General features: G+C 40.3%; 1 protein-coding gene across 2 annotated transcripts in view; it reads left to right on the top strand.

Annotated features, from left to right (window-relative positions):
* Positions 1-14,376, top strand: part of zfyve1 (zinc finger, FYVE domain containing 1) — a 76,025-nt gene that overhangs the window by 18,478 nt on the left and 43,171 nt on the right. For both annotated transcript variants that reach the window (XM_072264357.1, XM_072264350.1), the window contains exon 3: positions 8,440-8,654. In XM_072264357.1, the coding sequence (XP_072120458.1) occupies positions 8,440-8,654 (215 nt within the window). The remainder of the gene's footprint in view (positions 1-8,439; positions 8,655-14,376) is intronic.

Raw genomic sequence — 14,376 nt, 5'->3', positions numbered from 1 at the left:
CCATGTATATAAAATTAGCTCTTAGCTTTAAGTAATTGATTTTCAGTCGGGGATGTTAATAACAAACTATGTTGCATCTGAGGTTCAACTCTCTCTTTATAAAGCTCCAGATTGGGAGCAATAGAATATTTTTTATCAATTTCTTTAATCTTATCAACAAATGTATGTATTTCACTATTAATTCGTTTTTTCAATCCAGCAGAATATGAAATAATTTGCCCATGCATATATACTTTAAAGGTATCCCATAATATCCCACTGGAAATTTCTTCCATTGAGTTAGTTGAAAAGAAAAATGCAATCTGTTCTGTAAAGAAGTTAACAAAATTTAAATCCTGAAGCAAAATAGAGTTGAACCGCCATTGTCTGGTACTAAAGATTAGATTAGATTTGATTAGATTATGAGAACACTCAGTCCTTGTTTATTGTCATTTAGAAATGCATACATGCATTAAGAAATGATACAATGTTTCTCTGGAGTGATATCACAGAAAACAAGACAGACCAAAGACTAACACTGACAAAACCACATAATTATAACATATCATTACAGCGGTGCAAAGTAATACCATAATTTGATAAAGAACAGACCATAGGCCCAGTAAAAAAAATTCTCAAAGTCCCGAGTTGATTGACTCCTGAGTCCCCAATAGCAGGCGGCAAAAGGGAGAAACTCCCTGCCATAAACCTCCAGGCACCGTCAACTTGCTGATACCTTGGAAGCAGTCGACCCCAGCCGACCCTGAGTCCATCCATCCAAAAACTCCGAGCTTCCGAGCGGCCTCTCCGATACAGCCTCCTGAGCGCCATCTTCTGTCCAGCGCCTTCGACATCTCCCCGGCCGCTGAAACACGCAAAGCTGAGGACTTCAGAGCCTTCAGCTCCAGAGATTCCGGTTACCACACAGTAGCAGCGGTAACAAAGCAGTCATTTCAGAAGTTTTCCAGATGTTCCGCTGTGCTCTCGTGTCTGTCTCCATCAAATCAGGATTGTGCATGGTCCCCTACTTGACAAATAACAGATATTCATCACTGAAGTCGCCCCGCGTGCTGTCATCATGCCGCCATCTTGTTCCCCCCTCCCGGGAGGATCCTGGGATACATCATAAAGGTTACATCAATTCATTTAATAATTTCAAAGGCGCATGATGGGAAATGACGATTGCATCATACTCAGTCGGTGACAGATGAAACTAATCAAGAATCAATAAAGAAGTAATGGATTCTAGAATAATTATGATATACCTGAGAAAAGAAAAAACTTTATCATTAGGATGTAAAAACCTCCAAACATCTAAAATTCTGGAGTCAACTAAAAAGGAATTAATGAAAATAGCAGATTTGTTTGGAAGTACCTGATTGGGCGCAGACCTATCTATCACAGGATTCAGACAACAATTAAAATCTCTGCCCAATATTAACATATATTCATTTAAATTGGGAAGAGATACATATAAATGCTTAAAGAATTCAGGATAGTCAGTATTTGGTGCATAAGTATTAACCAAAACTACTTTTTGGTTATAAATTAAACCAGTAATTAATAGAAATCTGCCATATGGGTCTGAGATTGTATCATAATGAACAAATGAGATCGAGGTGTCTATAAAAATAGAAACACCTTTCACTTTAGACGGTGAGTTTGAGTGAAATTGTTGTTCTTTCTAAAACCTAAAAAAAAAAGCTGATTATCCTCCTTCCTCACTTGAGTCTCCTGCACAAAAAATAATCTGTGCATTCAATCTATGAAAACTTTAAAAATCTTCTTCCGTTTAATTGGATGATTCAAACCATTCGTATTCCATGAAACAAAGTTAACAATATTATCCATTTTCCTTAAATAAACCATATAGTATGTAAAAGATTAACCATATTGCATAGGAAACTCGTGAATCAGGAAGAGGGAAAAAAAGTTTAAAGAGGAACCGGAAATTAGGACAATACAGACGTTTTTGTAGTTTCAAATCAGCCCAAATGAAAAACACTAAACTAAAAATAGCCCCACCGCCACCCACAAAGATCCGAAACCTGGCCAATAGACAGTCAGAAAAGTACCTAAGAACCTCCTTACCCCCATCTATCTTGAGGGCACGTCTCCAAATTTAAAAAAAGTAAAAAAAAAACCCATAGTCAGAACATTGTGAAAGGAATGCCAAACACATGTTAAGGAAAAAAAAGCCATTTGCAGACCATTTTAAAAGACAAGGTCTTAAAAAATGAAGCAGAATAGAATCTTAGTAATATTTCAAGAAAAAACAAATAATCACCAAGTCAGAATCTTAATTTTCAAGAGCGAACAGTTAAAAATAAAAAGGTAAAATAATAAAGGGAAAAGAAAGGGACTTTAACGTAGAAGCATAATAAACATCCGTATGCCAAAACAAAGTACGAGTAAAATCAGCCCAAGGGCAAAGTTCTACAAACTTAAAATGTCCAAATCTATAAGCTGGTTATTAACTAATAAACCAGATGTATACAAACATAAAGGAACGGTAAATGTATTAGACATCCGAGCTGAAACATAGATCTTCGAGAAATTGTTGTGCTTCATCCACGGATTTAAACCATTTAAATGATTTATCAGGCAGAACAACCCTTAGAGGAGCAGGGTATAGCAAAGCTGGTTGGAAATTCCTTTGATATAATTCCAACATCACCGTTTTAAAATGCAATCTTTCTTGCATTATCTCAGGACAATAATCTTCAACCAGATGAAACGTAAGATTTTGATGCTCAATAATTCCTTTCGGATGAGCAATTCGAATTAAGTGCTCCTTAGTATTCACATAGTGAAATCGAAGAATTACAGGACACGGTTTTAACTCTTCCGATGGTTTGGGTCTTAACTCCCGATGCGCACGGTCAAGTACAGGAAGAGAAGAAAAAACCTCCGAGCCAAAGACCTCCATTAAGAATTGAGAAAAAAAATAGTAAGATCCCCGCTCTCAACGTCTTCACTGAGTCTTATTATTCGCAAATTCTGTCTGTGTCTACGACTCTCCAAATCAATAATCTTGCCTTTATACTGCTCCAATGTATGAGTGGTCGAAGTTAACTTCTTTTCCAAAGAACTCGATCTGCGATATCTCTGTTTCCCAGCTTCGGTAAGCTCTGAAATTTCCGCTGCTGTTTTTTGTTCGTCTTTTCAAGTGCTGCCAATCTACCTTCGTTCTCCTTTTCAAGTGCTGCCAATCTACCTTTGTTCTCCTTTAACAATACTTCCAAAGTAGCAAATCTTTTATCAAGTTTTTCATCCAAGAGATTCGAGATAGCCTCCAAAGTAAGTTGAGGCTGTTTAGGCTGTTCAAAGACACCTTCTTTCTTTCCATTTCCATTACTGGTTTCCTTGCCTTCAGCTAATCCCTTTCTTCCTCTGGTAGACATTTCTGTCAATTAAAATTTGGAAGTGTTATCAACACTTTGATATAGATAGTTAAGGGGTGGTAAGTAAATTGAAAAATGAACGGAGCAAAGCCAAAATGCGACCTACTCCACCTAGCGCCCCAAGAGAGTCCTGTCTTTGAAAAATGGTTGAACAATCCAAAATATTGACTCTCCCTTCGCATCTGTTTCTAGTTTCTAGTCTCCTTGCAAATAACAACTCGTGAACCATGCTTTCATCTTTTATGAAGCAAACATAACTAAGAAGCAAAGATTCATTGCCTGGCAAAGTTGACCCATCCAACTGCAGAGAGAGTTCTGTTGTCCTAAGTATGTTGCACAGCATGTCTTCCACATTCTCAGACGTTTTATCTATTCATCTTTGAGCAGAGTTGTCATTGAGTGGAATCACTTTAATCACCTGGACTGGTGACTTATGCAGAACTATACTCAGAGCCTCCCTTACTGCTGGCAGTATTAATTAATTTCCAATTGTATGAGGCTTTCCAGATTTAGCAATGAAATGTTGTATGAAGTATGCAAAGCATTGCTAGTTTCTTGTGAAGTGTCTTCCATTTCTGAAAGTTTCACAGTGAATGAAAATAAGCCAAGTTCTTGTTTGCACCTTCAAGTGTTCAAAGAGCCTTCAGATACGATGAAGACCATTTGCAAGTGCAGACACTGAGCTTTGCCCCATTGAATGCCATAATCTAATTCACACAAATTGGTTAACAGGAATTGCGTCACTGGGTGATTAGAGTAAGGAGATTGTACCAGCTACACTTACTACAGTAATTAACGGCAAATAACACGAGCATGAGTAGAATTAGGCCACTTAGCCCATTGAGTCTGCTCTGCCTTTCCACCTTGTCTGATTTATTATTGCTGTCAACTCCATTCTCCTGCCTTCTTCCCATAACCTTTGACACACTGACTAACCAAGAACCTGCCAACATCTGCTTTAAATATACTCAGTGATTTGGGCTCCACAGCTGTCTATGGCAATGAATTCCACAGATTCACTACCCTCTGGCTACAGAAATTCCTCCTCCTCTCTGTTCTAAAGGGATGCTCCTCTGGTTCTAGACTCACCCACTGTAGGAAACATCCACTCCATCCTGGCCTTTAATATTCAGTAGGTTTCAATGAGATCCCCTCTCATTCTAAACTCCAGCGAGTACAGGCCCAGAGCCATCAAACGTTCCTCCTACATTATTCCTTTCATTCCTGGAATCATTCTTGTGAACCCCCTTGGAGTCTCTCCAGTACCTGCACATCTTTCTTGGATAAGTGGCCAAAACTGCTCACAATACCTGCAACCTTGGCTTGCCTTCATTGGTGGGTCTGAATTCTGAAAGTACTATGAGGGGTTTATTATTTAATATCTTGTGTCCTGAGGTGCAGTGAAAATCTTTATTTGGCATGCCATCCATACAGATCACTTCCTCATATTGAACTAGTTAGTACAAGGGAAAAGCAATAAGAGAATGACGATAGAGAAAAAATGCAGAGCTTGCAGACCGTAAGATGTAGGGCCATGACAAGGTAGATTGTGATATCAAGAGTCCATTGTATTGTACAGGGGATTATTCTATAGTTGTAATAGTTGTCCTTGAGCCTGGTAGTATATGTTTTCAGGTGTAGAATCAGAAACAGGTTTATTATCACTGGCCTACGTTGTGAAATTTATTATTTTGTGGCAGCAGGACAGTGCAAGACGTAACTATTAATATGTTACAAAAATAAATAGGGGGAAAAAATAAATAGGCAGAGGGGAAGAAGCTGTTCCTGGATTGTTAAATGTCAGTCTTCAGGCTTTTGTACCTCCTCTTCCCTGATGATCTAATGAGAAGAAGGCATATTCTGGATGGTGAGGGTGCTTAATGATAGATGGCACCACCTTGAAGCACTGACTCTTGAAGATGTCCTTGGTGGGGAGAGTAGTAGACTCGGAATGTGAGGGAGCTGGCTGAATCTCCAGCCCATCGTATCTCTTTCGCTCCTACACATTCAAGTCTCATACCAAGCAGTGATGCAAGCAATCGGAATGCTCTCTACGGCACATCTGTTGAAATTTGCAAGAGTCTTTGGTGATATTTAATGCAGACAACTATTAAATATTGCACTTTGGTAGACTTACAGTAATCGGTAGGGCCCTGAGGAGATTTGTGAGTACGGATCCACAATTCCTTGTAAGTAGCATCATAGTTAGGTAGTCTTAAAAAGTGCTTTTAGCACATTGACTTTTATAAATCACAGTACTGAGTACAGAATTTGGGATGTATGGTGAAGTTGTATAAGAACACAAAATAATCTGCTGATGCTGGGGTCAAAGCAACACTCACAACACGCTGGAGGAACTCAGCAGGTCAGGCAGCATCCGTGGAAACAATCAGTCGACGTTTTGGGCCTGACAAAGGATTCTGGCCCGAAATGTCGACTGATTGTTTCCACAGATGCTGCCCAACCTGCTGAGTTCTTCCAGCGTGTTGTGAGTGAAGTTGTATAAGACTTTGGTGAGGCCAAATTTGGAGTATAGTGTGCATTTCTGGTCACTTACTACAGGAAAGATATCAATAAAATTGAAAGAGTACAGAGAAAATTTACAAGGATTTTTCCAGGACTTGAGTACCTGAGTTATAAGGAAAGGTTGAATAGGTTAGGACTTTATTTCTTGGAGAGTAGGAGAATGAGGAGAGATTTGATAGAGGTACACAATTATGAGCAGTGTAGAATACTGTAAATGCAAGCAGGCTTTTTCCACTGAGGTTGGGTGAGACTAGAACCAGAAGTCATGGTTTGAAAGGTGAAATATTGGTGGGAACTTGAGGGGGAACTTCTTCACTCAGGGTGTCGTGAGTGTGAAACAAGTTGCAGCAGAAGTGGTGGAAACAGGTTCGATTTCAACATCTAAGAGAAGTTTGGATAGGTACATACAGTAGATGGGAGGGATAGAGAGGGCTACGATTCAAGGCAGAGTAATATTTTGGCGTGGATTAGATAGGCCAAAGGCCCTGATTCTAAGTGCTCTATGACTCTCTATGTTAAATCTCCTCAAACTTCTAATGAAATAGAATCACTGGAGTGCCTTCTTTGTGATTGCATCCATTTGTTTGGGCCAGAGTAGATCCTCTGAGATGTTGACTTGCAGCTGTTCAGCCTCTCCACTGTAGACTTCTCAATGAGGAGTGGTGTGTGTGTTTCCTTGATTTTCCCTTCCTGAAGACCACAAAGTCTTCAAAGATATCAATTAAAATACAGGCTGCGTATGGTTAAACTATAACATTTCATTCAAGTACCTTCAGAGGTGACTTGGATGTAATGTGGCCTTCATGCAGTTGAATTATAGACAGCTGTCGTTGATCTTCTGTTCTTCCTTTGACTGCTGTTTTGTCTTAGTTCAAATTTTTCTGTTTCTAATTCACTGTCCTGCTTCCCATCTCATTCTTTCTTTGCTCACCTCAATCCACACTTGGATTTCACTGTCTTGCAATCATGGTAAGGATAAATCTCCTTTAAATAAAAATTGAAAGTGGATCAATATCTTTGGTCTCTGTCACAAACTTTACTCCTGAACGCCTAAATTCATCTTCTTGTGCCATCTGTCAGAAATGAAACTATGTCATTTGCAACCCCAGTGAAAGTTGTACAAGACATTGGTGAGGCTGCATTCGGAATCAGTTGTACAAGACATTGGTGAAGCTCATTCAGAATATTAGATTCAATTTACATGGCCCTTTTATAGGGAAAGGTGCCATTAAGCTAGAAAGAGTGCAGAGCATCTTTATAAGGAAGTTGATGGGACTTGAGGAATCAAGTTATGATGAGTGGTTGAACAAGCTAGGGCTTTTTTCATTGGAGTAAAAGAGAATCAGAGGAGATCTTAAGAAGGTGTATAAATCATGAGGAGCATTATTTGGGTCAGTGCACACAGTCTTCCTGGGGTTGGGAATCAAGAACTAGAGGGCATAGGTTTAATGTGAGAGGGGAGTGATTTAATAGGAACCTGAGGGGCTACTTTTTTTAACCAGGAAGGCAGTATATGGAATGAATTGTTAGTGGAAGTGGTTGAGGCAAATACAATAACAACAACAACATTTAAAAGGTATGTGCATCGGGGATATGTGTCAAATGCAGGTAAATGGGACTAGCTTAGATAGAAATTTTGATCAGCATGAACCAATTGGGCAGAAGGGCCTGTTTCCTTCTGTATCGCTCTATTGAAAAAAAGAATTAACCACAGGTTGAATTTTGGACATCACATCCATAGTATGCAAAGAGTACCTAATGCCATCTGTCTCATATTGATTGCCTCTACCAGTATCGTCGTAGTTAGTACAATGCTTTACAGTGCCAGTGACCCAGGTTCAATTCCCGCGGTTGTCGGTAAGGAGTTTGGATGTTCTCCCTGTGACTGCGTGGATTTCCTCCAGTTGCTCTGGTTTCCTCCCGCAGTCCTAAGGTGTACCAGTTGGTAGGTTAATTGGTCATTGTAAATTGTATTGTGATTAGGCGAGGGTTAAATCGGGGCTGCTGGGTGGTGTGGCTTGAAGGGCCAGAACACCCTAGTCCATGCTCTATTTATCTCAAAAATCTACCTTAACTCATCCATTGCTGTAATCTTCATCCATAGCTTTGTCTAGACTTGTCCACTTCATTGCACTCTCAGCTAGCTTGCTGTTTCTAAACTTTGTGATTCTGTCAGCCTGCCGCCTTTGTTTAAGGTCATCATAGCTGGGGGTGGTAGTGGGGATAAGCTCCCACTACCTATTAAGTGCTCCCAATGGCGAGCTTTCTTCCAAATCTCAAAGATGTTGGTTGGTAGATTAATTGGCCTCCGTAAATTGCTTGAATGAGTAGGTGAGTGTTGGAGGTGAGTGGAACTGAGAATTTGGGGAAATGTTTTTTAAAAAATTATTAATATCAGATTCATGTGAATGGCACAGACTGCAGATCCGGAGGGCCTGTTGCCATTGCCATCTTCTATGTCTCTGTGACTTGTGACTAAATGCGTTCCTGGGTTGGTGCTTTGTATTAAACTATTGATTTTTCTCTGCAGATGGGCCTTCAGAGCTGCCAGAAAAACTGCTACAGGAGCGATTTCATAAGCTGGGGCGCTTTCCAGAAGCCTTTAGTTCCATCCAGTACAAAGGCACCAGAACATACAATCCTCCAACAGACTTTTCTGGATTGTTGTGGACTGTTGAACAGCAGCTGAACAACAACACAACTCGCTCTCCCAGACCCCCAGGAATTATCTTTAAGGCTTTGAAAGTAAGATCTTGTTTAAAGTCTAACCATAAACAATAAAATTCCTTGTCAGTTTGAGCTCTGGCATCTGCTATTGAAACTGGTGTAACAACCCAGATAAGTGCCACTTAAAATCAGTTTCACCTGGGACAGATTTTACTTGGTGTTGTCTCTGGATTCAGGCAAGCAAGGAACCCTGGTGTATATGATAATAACTAATCTGAATCAGAATTTCTAGCCTAATTAGCTAAAGAATTGAAACTTGTTGAGGATGAAAGGAGTTTGGGTTTCTATAAAAATCTGGTTTGTTTAGAAATGCCTTCCATAAATGTTTGGGGAAATAGAACAAAATAAAACAAGTTTCCAATGTTTGCTGCTAATTGTTGAAGACTTAGATCAGATAATAGTGACCTCATCATGAGAGGTCATCAGTTGGTTTAAATTAAAACCCCTGCTTGAGGCTTAAAAAGAGTTTGGGGCCTTTTGAAACTTTTCTGCGGGGGCCAATAAAGAGAAGGAAGGTGTAAGCGGAGTGGCCAGTGTTGGAACTGGTGCAGAGGTCAATGTTTCAGATTTCTGGATCATTGGGATCGCTTCTGGGGAAGGTATGAACTATACAAAAGGTTGGGTTACACCTGAACCTGAGAGGGATCAATATTCTTGTGGGCACTTTTGCTAGAGCTGTTGGGGAGGGTTTAAACTGATTTGGCAGGAGAATGGGAACTGGAGTGATCGAGCAATTGCTATACAAGTCGGTGCATTCTGTACTGAGACAGTGAAGAAGGACAGATCGATGATAGGGCAAAATTTCAGTCAGTGGGATGAGTTGAAATGTAACATGGGGACGAAATTGAAAAGGGTGATGAATACAGGACTAAGGATGTTATGTGTGAATGCATGTAGTATATGGAATAAAGTAGAAGATCTTGTAGTGCAGTTAGAGATTGGCAGGTATGGTGTTGTGGGCATCACTGACTTGTGGCTGAACGAAGATCATAGTCGGGAACTTAACACTCAAGGATACAAAAGGTGACGTAAGATCCGAAGATGTAGAATCCTTATGGGTAGAGTTAAGAAACTGCAAAGGTAAAGAAATCTGATGCGAGTTGTATATAGGCCCCTGAACTGTAGCCAGGATGTGAGATATAAATTTCAATGGGAATTAGAAAAGGCATATAAGGAAGGCAATTTTATAATAGTCACAGGGGAGTTTAATATGTAGGTAAACTAGGGAAATCAGGTTGGTGTTGGCTCCCAAGAAAGGGAAGTTGTAGAAAGCCTGTGAGATAAATGGCTTTGTAGAGCAGCTTGTGGTTGAGCCTACTGGGGGAAAGGCAGTTCTGGTTTGTGTTTTGTGTAAAGAATCAGACTTGATTAGGGAGCTTAAGGTAAATAAACCCTTAGGAGTCAGTGACCATATGATAAAATTCACCCTGCACATTGAGAGGGAGAATTTAAAGTCAGTTGTATTGGTATTACAATGCAGTAAAGGGAATTACAGAGACATGACAGAGGAGCTGGACAAAGTTGATTGGAAGGGGACACCATCAGGGATGACAGCAGAACAGCAATAGCTGGAGTTTCTGGGAGCAAATCTGAAGGTGCAGGATAGACACCTAAAGACAGGATGAGGCAACTGTGGCTGACAAAAGAAGTCAAATTCAGTATTTTAAAAAAAAGAGAGGGCTTATAATGTAGCAAAGTTTAGTGGGAAGTTAGGGGATTGGGAAGCTTTTAAAAATCAACAGAAGCAAATTAAAAAAAACCATAATGAGAGAAAAGATGTAAAGTGAAAGTAAGCTAGTCAATAATATTAAAGATGATTTCAAAGGTATTTTTTCAGATATATAAAAAGTAAGAGAGAGGTAAGAGCAGATATTGGAGCACTGAATATGAAGCTGGAGAGGTAGTAGTGGGGGGACAAAGAAATGGCAAACAAATGTAAGAAGTATTTTGCGTCAGCAGTCACTGTGGAAGACAAAGGCACTATGCCAGAATTCAAGAGTGTCAGGCGACAGAATTGAGTGTCATTGCTATTACTAAGGAGAGGGTGCTTGGGAAGCTGAAAGGTCTGAAGATAGAAATGTCTCCTGGACCAAATGGTCTACAACCCTGGGTTCTGAAAGAGGTAGCTGAAGAGATTGTGGAATCATTAGTATTGATCTTCCAAGAATCACTAGATTCTAGCATGGTTCTGGAGGACTGGAAAATTGCAAATGTCACTCCACTCTTCAAGAAGGAAGAGAGGCAGAAGAAAGGAAATTATAGGCCAGTTAGCCTGACAGTGGCATGGAAGATGTTGGAGTCCATTATTAAGGATGAGGTTTCAAGCTGCTTGGAAGCACATGATAAAGTAGACCATAGTCAGCGTGGTTTTTTTAAAAGGGAAAATCTTGCCTGACAAACCTTTTGGAATGATTCGAGAAAATAACAGGATAAGCAAAGGAAAGTCAGTGGCTGTTGTTTTCTTGGATTTTCAGAAGGCCTTTGACAAGGTGCCACATGAGGCTGCTTGACAAGATAAGAGCCCATGGTATTACAGGAAAGATAGAAGATTGGCTGACTGGTGTCAGAATAGAGGGGGCCTACTCTAGTTGGCTGCTGGTGACTAGTGCTGTTCCACAGGGGTCAGTATTGGGACAACCTTTCATGTTATATGTCAACAATCTAGATGACAGAATTGATGGCGTTCTGGCCAAGACTGTGGACATATGAAAACAGGTGGAGGGACAAGTAGTGTTGAGGAAGCAGGGAGTCTACAGGAGGACTTGGATTGGAATAGACAAATCATTAGTAGATGGAATATAGTGTAGGGAAGTGCATGGTCATGCACTTTGTTGGAAGGAATAAAGGCGTGGACTATTTTCTAAGCATGGAGAACGTGCAAAAATCAGAGGTGCAAAGGTATTGAATTGACTTTATTTCTTATACCCTTCACATATGTGAGGAGTAAAAATCTTTACGTTATGTCTCCGTCTAAATGTGCAATGTGCAATCATTGTAATTTATAATAAATAGAACAGTCGATGTAACATAGAAATATAGTCAAATCAGCGTGAGGTAATCAGTCTGATGGTCTGGTGGAAGAAGCTGTCCCGGAGCCTGTTGGTCCTGGCTTTTATTCTGCGGTACCATTTCCCGGATGGTTGCAGCTGGAATAGATTGTGGTTGGGATGGCTTGGGTCTCCAATGATCCTATGGGCCCTTTTTACACACCTGTCTTTGTAAGTGTCCTGAATCATAGAAAGTTCACAACTACAGATCCACCACTCTCTGCAGAGTCCTGTGATTAAGGGAGGTACAGTTCCCATACCAGGCAGTGATGCAGCCAGTCAGGATGCTCTCAGTTGTACCCCTGTAGAAAGTTCTTAGAATTTGGGGGTCCATACCAAACTTCCTCAACCACCTGAGGTGAAAGAGGCACTGTTGTGCCTTTTTCACCACACAGCTGGTGTGTACAGACCACGTGAGGTCTTTAGTGATGTGGATACCGAGGAACTTAGTGGTTTACCCTCTCAACCCCAAATCCATTGATAGGGGTTAGCCCGTCTCCATTCCTCCTGTAATCCACAACCAGCTCCTTCGTTTTTGCGACATTGAGGGAGAGGTTGTTTCTTGACACCACTGTGTCAGAGAGATGACTTCTTCCCTGTAGGCCAGCTCGTTATTGTTTGAGATTAGGTCAATCAATGTAGTGTCGTCGGCACTTGAGAGTCCTTGAGCAGGTTAACCTGCAGATTGAATCATTGGTAAGGAAGGCAAATGCCATGTTGGTATTCATTTCAAGAGGACTAGAATACAACAACAAAGGTGTGATGCTGAAGCTTTATAAGGCATTGGTCATACCGCACTTGTAGTCTTGGGAGCAGTTTTGGGCCCCTTATCTAAGAAAGGCTGTGCTAGCATTGGAGAGGTTCCAGAGGTGGTTCATAAGTATAGTTCCCTCTAAGCTGTGCGTGTGTGCGCACGCACACGTTTTTCAACCAGCGCACAAAGGAAATTAATGTGCGCACAAAAGGTTAGTTACCTAAAATAATGTAGTAATTAATAATTATACTTATTGAAAATAATCTTTTAGCTGACTGTTTCTGTTCACTAGTTAGTCAGTTTTTCAAATACGTCCATGAATGGCACTAATTTACGTCACCTCACCTATCCTGTTCTGTGGGATGATATTTGGAAACCTGACTTTTTGAAGCTTCATTTGGCAAGTAAATCGCATTTGGACGGTGTACAAACGCTCAGGCAACAGAACCCACCATTACTCGTTACAGGAGTGCCACGCATGTTACAGTTGAGTGCAGATGAGTGAGAGCGAAAACGATCAAACCCACAGGAGATCAAAGTTGAGGTACAAGAATGATCAGCTTTTGATTTCTCTGCAATTGCAGATTGTGGCTTCACATTTGGCAATGAGTAAGTTAATGCCTTATGTCTAAAGTATCATGATTTTCTAGCTGAAAATACTGTAATAGTTAGACAGTTTAATGATTTCAAATTTTCAGTGCAAGAAAAAAATAAATCCAAACTGATTTCAAACTTTGCTCAAATGGTGGCATTTGTACTTCAAAATGAACAGTTTGCGACCTTGCACAGTTGATGGACATTGGGGAAACCTTCCTTGCGTCTAGTGCGGACTGTAAGCAAGGTTTTAGCCTAATGAATCAACTCAAAAACAAGCTGAGAAACCGTTTAGGTGAATGTCATTTGTATATGTTAATGAGAATCAAAAGCTATCAATTGGATGGAAGTTCTATTAGTCGAGATAGAGTTTACAAAGAATGGGTAAATGCCAAAGACAGGGGAGAGAAAAAATAACTGAGCGACTTAAATATGTATGTTATTTTGTTGTTATTCTGTGCAGTTTTATGTCAAATATTTTGTAAACCTACATAAACTGTGCCATGTGCCATTTGTCACAGGAAAAAATTTGCACAACATAATATTTTTGCGCACACTGACCGCTAAAATTAGAGGGAGGATTGTTCATCAGGATTATTCCTGGAATGAAAGGGTTTACATATAAGGAGTATTTGATGGCTTGGGGCCTGTACTTGCTGAAGTTCAGAAGACTGAGGAGGGATCTCATTGAAAACTTTTGAATATTGAAAGGCCTAGATACAGTGGATTTGAAGAGGATATTTCCTGTAGTGGATGAATTTAGGACCGGGGGCACAGCCTCAGAATAGAGGGATGTCCCTTTAAAACAGATGAGGAATTGCTTTAGCCAAAGAGTGGAGAATCTGTGGAATTAATTGTGACGGACAGTTTTGGAGGCCAAGTCACTGAGTATACTTAAAGTGGATGTTGATAGTTTCTTGATTAGTTAGGGTGTCAAAGGGTATGGGGAGAAGACAGGAGAATAAGGTTGAGGGGGATAAGAAAGCATCTATGATGGAATGGCGAAGCAGACTCAATGGGCCAAGTAGCCTAATTCTGCTTCTGTGTCGTATGGTCTTGTGGTCCTTGTCCAACCGAGAAGATGGCTGGTGTATTTTTTTCCTAAATAGAGGATATGAAACTTCATCGTAGTCTTGGTTCCTGTAATGACCTAACTTGAAGAATTGAGCAGATCACCTGCAGTTCATGATTGGAGTGTTGTTGTACAGGCAGAACAAATCTAAGCTATTTCATTTGAGGGAATCATTTGAGGAACTGTGACAGCTTTGGCAGAGCTATTGGGATCCATTCATAGGTTAGAAGTACTTTATCTGTTCTGGCCTCTAGAGGTGCAGTTTGTTTCATA

Source organism: Mobula birostris, chromosome 1 (genome assembly GCF_030028105.1).
Source record: "Mobula birostris isolate sMobBir1 chromosome 1, sMobBir1.hap1, whole genome shotgun sequence".
NCBI classification, from domain to species: Eukaryota; Metazoa; Chordata; class Chondrichthyes; order Myliobatiformes; family Myliobatidae; genus Mobula; species Mobula birostris.
The sequence above is the reverse complement of the archived record's forward strand: the minus strand, read 5'-3'. Positions and strand labels throughout refer to the sequence as shown.